The following is a 10752-nucleotide window of genomic DNA, read 5'->3' on the forward strand; positions in this document are numbered from 1 at the left end:
ATGATAAAACTTGAAAGGATAAGGAGCAGCTTCTTATGGATGAGCAGAGAAAGTGGTTTCCTGAAATGGAATCCACTCTTGACAAAGGTGCTGTGAACACTGTTAAAATGACAACATAGGGTTTAGAACAACATATAAACTTAGTTGATAAAGAAGCAGCAGGGTTTGGAGAGGCCGACTCCAATTTAAAAGAAGTTGTACTGTGGGAAAAATGCTATAAAACAATATTACATGCTATAGAGAAATCATTCATGAAAGGAAGAATCAAATCAATGTGGCCAACTTCATTGTAGTCTTATTTTAAGAAACTTCCACAGCCACCCTAACCTTCAGCAACCACTGCCCTGCTCAGGCAGCAGCCATCAACATTGAGGCAAGACCATTCACGAGCAAAAGAATACTACTTGCTGAAGACTCTGATGATTGTTAGCATTATTTAGCAATAAAATACTATTTCATTAAAGTATGTATATTTCTTTGTAGATTTCTATGTATATTGCTCATATAATAGACTACAGTAAAACATTTATACGCAAATGGAAGCAAAAAAAAAACCTGTGTAACTTGCTTTTCTGTGACATTACCCTTATTACAGTGATCTGGAACTGAATGCAAAATATCTTTGAGATATGCCAGCATGTGAGTTTTTGGTCAATCTCCATCTTGTTAACCTTGTCATAAGCAAAGCCACATATGTTCATAAATACTGAATTCCAATATGCATGGTATGCGGATGGACTTTCAAGAAGTGGATAGGCCAGAGCAAGCTTTGTTGTAATCACTCTCATCTCAACCACCCAGGCATCAGCTGTGGAAATAGCAGACACAGTAAGACAGCACAATAGTGGAAACATGTTTATTTTTATTATTTAGGGTTCCAAAGACTGGGGTAGGTAAAACTATTGAAGATTAACAAGGCAAACTCAGCAGCGAAGAGAGTGTCCAGGTTGATTTGAGTTGGAGAGATGGTCCGGTTTAATTTTTGACTCCGTAGTAATTGCTGGATCAGTTCTAGACATGTATTTTCCAGCTGCCTCTAGTTTTTGAACTTGCAGACAAAGGAGAACTTGTCTTCACAAGGCACATCCTTCCATTTCCGGAATCCTATAAGTCAATGAGAAGAGTTAGAATTGGGAGACCAGAAAGAGTATGACCCTCCTGGCTTTAGGACTCAGGACAAAAACCAAACATCCATTTCCTTAATGAGGAGTTCACCTTTCCTCTATCCCAGTCCCAGTTCCATCCCTGGAGCTAAGCAGGAGAGAACAGAAACAGGTGGATGGATTCTCTGCCTCTCACCTGTGCTTGAGGTCAGGCTCACACAGTAGCCAGGATTAACACTGCTTGGGGCTCCAATGCCCCAGGACTTGTAGGAGACCAGGGACCCACTGCTCCAGTGCCAGCGGCGGTTCTAGATGGGGAAGGACCAGAACAGAGGCAGTGGTCACTCAAAAATATATGGAATCACTGGGCCTGTGTGCACACTCAGAAACATGCTAAGACACAAAGGAAGAATAAACCTTGCTAAATATTGTTTCCTTTCCTTTGCTATTGCTCTAAACTTCTTTCCTGAACTGTCCAACTCATTAACTGTATTCCACCAAGAAATAAGTGTTATGAATTTGACAGAGACCCAAAGTATCTCACTTAAAAAGTGGTTCCTGATTTTTTGTCTTTGTGGCCCAGGACCCTCATATCTAGCATAGCATTGGCTGACCATTAGTTGTTGATTTATTATATTATTTAGTATACTACCAGGTTCCCAAATGCCAGCAGTACAGCAGCAGATTTTTACCACAAGTCTCCTTTCCTATATAGTCGGCAATCTAGTCTCTCTTGTGACTCTGACAGTAACAAAATAGGTAAGAAGTTGGTGCATAAAGATGCTTTGTTGACTGTAAACAGGATAAGTTCATTCATGAATGACCAGAACACCTAGGAAATTCAGCCTTCCACTTATATCTCCAATCATCTACAGTGCACCTTGCTACACAGGACATTAGAAGATCTGTAAACAGCCTGATTTCTGGAAAGCAATAAAAGCTGGTACTTAAGAGACCAGAACTTGAACCTCCTTCTTACTTCTCAAACCTGATCATTAGGAGATAAAGAAGGCTGCAGCCTACCTTTTTGGGGTCATGGAGGCCAATCCAGACATTGAAGTCATCAGTGCCACTCTCCTTAATCAGTGAGGCCACAAAGGCACCCTCGGCCTGGGTGAGCACAGACACCAGGTTGCCCGAATTCATGTTCTGGCAATAGAGCTGTTGCAGAAGAAAATGGAGCACTCAGTGGAGGAGGAAGGTGTGAGGGATATACTGAGTCCTCCAAGAGGATGGGTCAGAAAAAGGACAGCACAGTAATGTCTGTGATGATGCTGTCACTGACCACCAGGTTCTTCGTGCTGGGAATGTGCTGAATAATGGGATAAAGTAGATTGGAAAGTTTGGGGCTGATGATAGTATAGCGAGGGGTTCAGTCTCATCTCATTGCAGCCACTGAACACACTGGAGAGTGGCAGCTTCCCCTCCCTTCATGAGCCTCCCTTCCCACACTGCTCTCCTCACTCACATCTGCATCAACCCAGGTCTCACGGTCTTCATTAAAGTAGTAGCAGTAGGAGCGATAGGCATTGGTGCCTTCTGGGCAGCTGATCCGGGCCTGGGGCAACTCTGTCTGGGCCTCTTGGCCTGAAAAAGAAGAGACAATTAAAGGAGGCTCTCAGGGTAAGGAAAAGGCTTGAAGGTGAGGTAAGAGCTTCTGAGGTTCCTTTATAGAAACAGAAGAATCCAGTCTATTATGGGATGACTGCTCACTATTGCTCCTGCATCCTACATCTTCTGTCTTTGGTTTCTTTGATCAGGGGGAAAAAAACAGAATGAATAGGCCAAAGAAACAAGTCTCCAGTTTCCCTTTTATGTCTGGAGCTCAGGCTCTTCTACCTTGAAGGACTCAGCCTTCTACTTTCTCAAGCCTGACTTGGTTTCCCTGAACACAAGGCTCTCTTCAGTTCTCCACCCCGTTAGTGACCGTCTACACACAGACATCCCCAAATCCACCATCATGTATAAATTTAATCAGATAAACTCATGCCAACTGCAGCAGTTGCTTATAAGGGGTCATTTTAAATTCTAGCTCCAACTCCTTAATGAGGTGTGGATGTATATAAATGTGAAGAGATCAGCAATAAAGATCACTAAACACCACAAAACCACCCTTAACAGTGACTCTGCTTTTTTTTTTTTTTTTTTTTTTTTTCAAGTAGACCCATATGCTTGGGGATAGAGTGAAGTCTTCAGGGCTAGAAAGAGTTGGTTGGTGGAAAAGAGATCTTACCTTGGCTCTGAGACAGGAACATCAGGCAGGAGATCAGCATGAAGTATGAGCTGGTCTGAGCCATGCTGAGCTGCAATGAATCTCTTGCTTAAGAGGCAAATCAACAATCTCTATAGGAGAACACAGAGAAGGGGGTTCTGAGAGATGGAGAGCAAAGCACCTATTACCTTCCTTAAAACCTCCTCTCAGAATTTCTGAGACCAGGAAGGTCCTCTGAGACACCCACACCTTCAAATGTTTCTCTTGAGAGTGGGGATTATACAGACTCAGTAACTGAAAAACAACTTTGGATCCCACTGAGGCTTCATTACAGCTAAAACCTCTTGGACAGAAACTCATGCTGTATCTTCCTGAAGATTTTAGATCTACAGTGCATGTTAGAGGTGCCCTTCTCCTGTAATGCCCACTTACCTGTTGGCTGAGTCTGAGTTGGCTTCTCAGTCCAGGTAGCTGTAGGAGCTTTATATCAGGATCTGAGATAAGAACCACGTCATTTAAGCAAAAGGGGTGGGGGCAAGCGGTGAGTTTTGGGACCCAGAGAGGGCATTGACAGTAAGAGATTCTGGCACCAGCACGAGCCTTTTCCTGGCACACACTGGGAGTGGTCACAACTCAGGTCCCCTTCTGGCAAACAATTTGGCAAGCTGTCTAAATCCAAGGTGGACTTTGCTCTTGCTCAGCAGAAAACAACTGAGGGCTCCCATGTCCCCTAATAACCCAGAGAGGAGCAGAGAACAGTAGATTTCCTTGTATTCCCTGTAAATTTAGAGGCTCCTCTTTGGTGTCAGGCATGGCTAGGACATGGGGAGGAATTAACTGATTCCAAATAACTTAGAACAATGTGCTTGTGGCATTAAGTGGTTCCTCCATGTCTTTTTAGGCTCAAAAATCTCTCAAGACCTACCTCAAGGGATAGGTTAAATTTATATTTCTAAACATTTAACATGTCTAACAAGCTTTGAGCTAACAGAATACAGATATTCTCAATGTGAGGATTGTAGAGAGCTGATGCCTAAGGAAGCTTAAAGGAGCTAAATATGAAGTCAGGCTTCATTGAAATTGTCCATGTGAAGTCAACTGTTTGTTAGTATGAAGTCAAAGATTGTGTGGTGAAATTGAATATTTACCAGAATCATCATAGAATAGTCATTTATAATTCAGGGAATAAAAGCCAATCAGAATGCAAAGTTAGGAAGAAAAAACTAACCTGAATATTCACAGAAAGAGAGATAAGTATATGAATTGGGACAAATGGATTAACAAAATATAATAAAATACTAAACAGAATTTAAATCGAATAAAGTAGATATCTATATTTCAACTTGGACTAGTATCAAAGCTATAACATTGAATACAAAAATTCAGTTGCAAGAAGTTATAAGCTATTTGATAAACTTTATATATGGTTTTAAAAGAGATTAATACTAAATTTTATTTATTAATCAATTCTTATACAGTTTAAAAAATAAAAATCTGAAATGTAAGAATATATATTACAATTTGTCATATTATTTGCCTAACAATTTTAAGGTTTTTTTTTCTTTATATAAAAACTGATGATGGGCCTGGTGTGGTGGTTCAAGCCTGTCATCCCAGCACTTTGGGAGACTGAGATGAGAGGATCACTTGAGCCCAGGAATTCGAGACCAGCCTGGGCAACATAGCGAGACCCCATCTCTACAAAAAAAGTATATATATATATATATATATATATATATATATATATCCAGATATGGTGGCACATGCCTGTAGTCTCAGCTACTTCAGAGGCTAAGGTGGGGGATTGTTTGAGCTTGGGAAGTTGAGATTGCAGTGAGCTGTGGTTGTGCCACTGCACTCCAGCGTGGGTGATAGAACAGGGAACTGTCTCAAAAAATAAAAACAAAAACTAACGATATTAAACAAAGATGACAAATGTTAACATTGTTTATTCTCACTGGTTCATATGCGTTTGTTAAATTAATCCAAATTTTTTCTGCTTTTACAAAAAGTAGTTATACCTTTTAAAATGATTACAACCAGAGAATGATTCCTATTTTTTTCTATAAATAAGAGATTCAGAAATATTCTTCTGTTAACAAAGGATATAGTAGGGAAGAGTCCAGTATACTTGGTATCATGACATATTTATCTTGTGAAAATTAAACAAGCAATCAATTTTTTAAAAATCTAAGATAAAAATACTTTATGGCATAATATTTTCTTTTCTTTTTTTAACTTTAATTTTTTTTTTTTTTGAGATGGAGTCTGGCTCTGTCACCCAGGCTGGAGTACAGTGGCTCAATCTCAGCTCACTGCAAGCTCCGCCTTTGGGGTTCACGCCATTCTCCTGCCTCAGCCTCCCAAGCAGTGTAGCTGGGACTACAGGCATCCGCCACCACATCCGGCTAAGTTTTTTTATTTTTTTTTTATTTTTAGCAGAGACGGGGTTTCACCGTGTTAGCCAGAATGGTCTCGATCTCCTGACCTCATGATCTGCCTGCCTCAGCCTCCCAAAATGCTGGGATTACAGGCGTGAGTTAACACACCCACCCTTTAACTTTAATTTTAAGTTAAGTGGTACAAGTGCAAGTTTGTTACAGAGGTAAACTTGTGTAATGGGGGTTTGTTGTGCAGATTATTTCATCACCCAGGTATTAAGCCTAGTACCCTTAGTTACTTTTGCTGACCCTCTCCCTCCTCCCATGTTCCACCCTCCAAAAGGCCCCAGTGTGTGTTGTTCCCCACTATTTGTTCAATTATTCTCATCACTTAGATCCCACTTATAAGTGAGAACATACAGTATTTGGTTTTCTGTTCTTGTGTTAGTTTGCTAAATATAATGGCCTCCAGCTCCATTCATGTCCCTGAAAAGGACATTATCTCATTCTTTTGTATGGCTGCATAGTATTCCATGGTGTATATGTACCACATTTTCTTTATCCAGTTTATCATTGATGGGCATTTAGGTTGATTCCATGTCTTTGCTATAGTGAACAATGCTGCAATGAACATATGTATGCATATGTCTTTATAATAAATATTTTTAAAATATGAGATTTTTTCTAAATTTAACATCAAACAAGAAATGACTGTCCAGGTATAAAAGATCTAATACTCTAAAATACACAATAAAATATGTTACAACCAGGAAGACATAAAACAGAGATTCAAAACAAATAACAATTGACAAAGTACTCCCATAAAAATCTTTATTGTCCCCAGTAGCGGTAAATCCATGGAGAAGTTGCACTTATTGCTTACATAGGTGACTGGCCAAATTCCACATGCAAGATAACAAAATTTAGGACATAAATTGGTAGCAGCCTTGGTCCCAGAGAAATTCCTTTTTCAGGAAAGCCATACATTCAATCCCTTTAATATTTTCCTTATTTTTCTGAGGAACTTCAAGGACCTTTTACCTAGTTTTAAAAGATTCCCAGAAGCTCATTTCAGGCCTTTCCCATCTATTCCTTATGTTAATTTGCTCACAGATAGAAACAAGTATCATGGACGTTAGGGTTAATATGTGCCCAAGTGGGGCAATTTCTTGATAAGACTTAATATGGCTTAGAACGTTTCAAGGCTGTAGGTGATAGATGGTGCTACTGGCCATCATCCAGTAGGTATTTTCTGCTTTTGATGCTTGTAATAGAGATTTTAGACTTGTTATTGAGAAATAATTTTCCTCTTGTTTAAATACTTAGCAGGCATGTGAATAGAAGCCTGTCTGCAAACCTTAGACTGGAGAGGAAAGGAGCTCAAGAAATACAAGATGCATTCAGGACTTTCCCTGGTCTACTGTGTTCTGCAGACATAAAGAAAACTTACTTATAACTTAGCCTCTTCTGCTTCACAGGAAACCTCTGTTTTATTTGACACAAAATTTCTTTTTCTTTTTTTTCTTTTTTTTTTTTTTTGAGATGGATCCTCACTCTGTCACCCAGGCTGTAGTCCAGTGGTGCCATCTCAGCTCACTGCAACCTCCGCTTCTCAGGCTCAAGTGATTCTCCTGCCTCAGCCTTACAAGTAGCTGGGATTACAGGCATAAGCCACCATGCCTGGATAATTTTTGTATTTTTAGTAGAGACAGGGTTTCACTATGTTGGCCAGGCTGGTCTCGAACTCCTAACCTCAGGTGATCCACCCACTTCAGCCTCCCAAAGTGCTGGGATTACAAGCATGAGCCACTGCATCTGGCCATTTAACACAAACTTTCATTGCATGCTCTCTGTGCCAGGGACTATTCTAATGCTGACTAACAGGAACCTACTTAATCCACAAGACATCCTAATAATATAGGTTCTATTAAGAACCATATTTAACAAATGAAGAGACTGAGGGTCAGAGAAGAACTAACTAAACCAATTCAAATGGCAGATATTTATTGGCACTATATTCAACACAAGCAGTTTTGCTTTAGGGTCACTTTGTTATTCCAACTACCTGAGTTTCTTTTATTAAGTAATTTCCATGTTCAACCCATCTAGACCTCTGAGGACTGATTTAATAACCACAAACTCATCATGACCATGGCCAGAGACACCATAAGAAAAGCTTAAAATGTAAATAAGTATAAGACATCAAGCACCCATATCTACCCCACAATTTATTTGTTTTTTTTTAAAAAACATACATTAACAACACAGTTCTGATCTGAAGTCACAAACCAGTGTGGTCAAATAACTTGAAATATTGGAGGAGCCTTGGAAGAGCAGAAACTTAGGGCCCCCACCTCACCCTTTCTCACGTCTCAGCACTTGTTCAGAGAAATGAAAGACACAAAAAGATTCAGGAAAATACCAGGCACAGAAAGATAAATACCACATGTTCTAGCGCAAATGTGGAAGCTAACAATTTAGATCTCATAGCAGTAGAGAGAGAAATAGTGGTTACTACAGTCACAGAAGGGGACAGAGAAGACAGCCAAAGCTTGGTTAAGGAATACAAAAGTACAGCCACATCTGAGGAATGGGTTCTAATGTCCTATAGCACTACAGGGCGGCTATAATTTATAACAATTTTGTGTAAATTTTTGAATAGCTAGATGAGTGAGTTTTGAATATTCCCAACAAAAGAAATGATGCATGTTTGAAGGGATAGATATGCTAATTACCCTGGCTGGTTTATTACACATAGTATACATGTATTGAAATATCACAGTGAACCTGAAAAATATGTACAATTATTATAGGCCAATTAAAACATTGAAAGGAAAAAGAAAAGAAAAAGCTATTACATAAAACTATCCAGGACCTCTCCCTACTCTAAATCTTGCATCACTGAATAGTCAGAAACACCTACTCTATCAAGCCCCCAGTTATTTAATGTATTTATTTGAGTATAGAGTTTCTAGAGAAGTTGTAAGTTCCTCAAATCCACAACAGAAGCTATTTTCCTGTGGATCCCTCCTACTGTAAAGAGAGCTTTGAATTTGAATTCCAAGCAGAGGGCAAGGGTAGAAGCTCAGAGACCCTACAGATGGCTCCAACACAAGGGAATTCTGGCATCAGGGGGAACTCTTCCTGGCACACCCTGGGAGTGGTCACATATAAAGTCCTCTTTCACAAACAGCTTGGCAAACTGTGCAAGTCAAAGATGGGCTTTGTCCTTTCCCAACAGCAACCAGATGTCCAGTTCTCATGGCCCTGAGCAGCCCAGGAAGAAGCAGAGACCTTCCAGGAATAGTGATGATGGGTGTGAAGGGAGGACTCTGGGAGGAGGGGCAGTGAGTGGTGTAAGCCTTGAGCAGGACCATCTGTGGGACAAGGGACAAGGGCAGCAGCAGGACAAGATGTGGACCATCCTGCTTGGGGCAGTGGGGAATGGGAGAGACAGAAGTTCGTGGAATGTTAACGTCATTTACCACGGAGGCCTCCTCTACTGACTAGGCGTGTCCTGAAAGGAGCCTGTGGAAAGAGAAACTCCCACGGAAGAAGCTGAAGGTTTCTGGGGACTGCACCTTACATCTCACTTCCCCAAAGTAATAAATCAACTCTAATGCCTCTTCAGAACTGTTGCCAGATACCTTGAGGATAAAGAGGAGGAAGAGAGTGATGATGGTGATGATGCATTCAGCAAAGGCACTCTTTAACACTGTTGGCTTTCTGCTAAACACATAACAGTGATGATTAAAGCTGAAACTATAATTCTCTGTGTACCTTCATAATACCTTCAAATACACCCTTTCATATAATAGTTTAGAATATTTCTGTTATATTATTCCATTTGCACAAACATGTATATTACAATTTTCACGTTCTGAGAAATATTTGTACATGTGTCAAATATGTTAACTTTTAAAAAATATCCCTACATATTGGGAGGCTAAGATGGGTGGATCATGAGGTCAAGAGATCGAGATTATCCTGGCCAACATGGTGAAACCCCGTCAAAAATTAGCTGGGCATGGTGGCGCACGCCTGTAGTCCCAGCTACTTCGGAGACTGAGGCAGGAGAATCGCTTGAGCCTGGGAGGCGGAGGTTGCAGTGAGCCAAAATAGCGCCACTGCACTCCAGCCTGGCAACAGAGCAAGGCTCCATTTCAAGAAAAAAAAAAATCCCTACATAGAAGACGTTACCTTAGTAAATAAATAAATAAATAAATAAATAAATAAATAAATAAACCTTATCCACAGAAAGGTGGATTAACTTGCCCAGGGTCACACAGTAACCACGATATGTGGCATAGTTAGAATTCAGACCCAGTGAACCTGACACCAGGGTCTGTGCTGTTTCTCTGCTCTATCACCCACCCTGCAAAAGTTCTAAAATTCTGACACAACTGGTAAGAATGGAAAGTTATTGGTAGATGGGATCACGTATTGTTCCACTCCCTCTCATAAGGAGACAGGTATTCAGAGAATTTTATTGTCTAGTTCAGACACTAAAATTGGATCCCTCCTCTCTAAAGAGAACCATTGTCCATTAGTGATCAAACAAAATGCTGAAACTCCAATCCACTTCCCAGTCTGCTATTCCTTCCACCACTTTGCCCCTCCTTTCCCTGTGGGCTCCAGCAGCTATTTTACTTTATGGTTATTTTGTAAAAGCTTCCCATTGACAACCTCATCTCCACATGGAAGCTGGAGTTATACCATATCCTCCTCTGAGTGTCTATAGTCTCTCAGGTTTCCTAACCACCATCCCACTTCCTCCATTTATACATTTCACAGAGAAACAAAGTCAAACTCAGTTTTGTGAATACATTGTCTCTACTTTGCAGTCTCCGGACCAGTTGACTTGTTGCCAGTGGGGTTTGACTTATTTTTGTGAGACTTCCAAGGAGGAATCACTCGTCAAGGACTGTTGTCAACTGTCCATTATAAGCCTATGGGCTGAAGGGCCAAATTTGGTTTAGGGAAAGCTCCAAAGATTCTGATCCTCAGTTTCGGAGTGAATTATATTCTGCAGGAGTAATGGATCCCTGAACCCTAA

The 10752-nt window shown here is 40.4% G+C and overlaps 1 protein-coding gene across 1 annotated transcript; it reads right to left on the reverse strand.

The window, feature by feature from the left end:
- Window positions 1–842: 842 nt before the first annotated feature.
- On the reverse strand, window positions 843–3853 carry REG1A (regenerating family member 1 alpha). The gene is made up of 6 exons (XM_001163554.6): window positions 3748–3853; window positions 3337–3446; window positions 2572–2690; window positions 2127–2264; window positions 1300–1411; window positions 843–1104 (listed from the first exon to the last, which is right to left on the reverse strand). Exons 2-6 carry the CDS (start codon window positions 3398–3400, stop codon window positions 1037–1039), a joined length of 501 nt encoding a protein of 166 aa, XP_001163554.2. The 5' UTR covers window positions 3401–3446; window positions 3748–3853; the 3' UTR covers window positions 843–1036.
- Window positions 3854–10752: the final 6899 nt, after the last annotated feature.

Source organism: Pan troglodytes, chromosome 12 (genome assembly GCF_028858775.2).
Source record: "Pan troglodytes isolate AG18354 chromosome 12, NHGRI_mPanTro3-v2.0_pri, whole genome shotgun sequence".
Lineage (NCBI taxonomy): Eukaryota > Metazoa > Chordata > Mammalia > Primates > Hominidae > Pan > Pan troglodytes.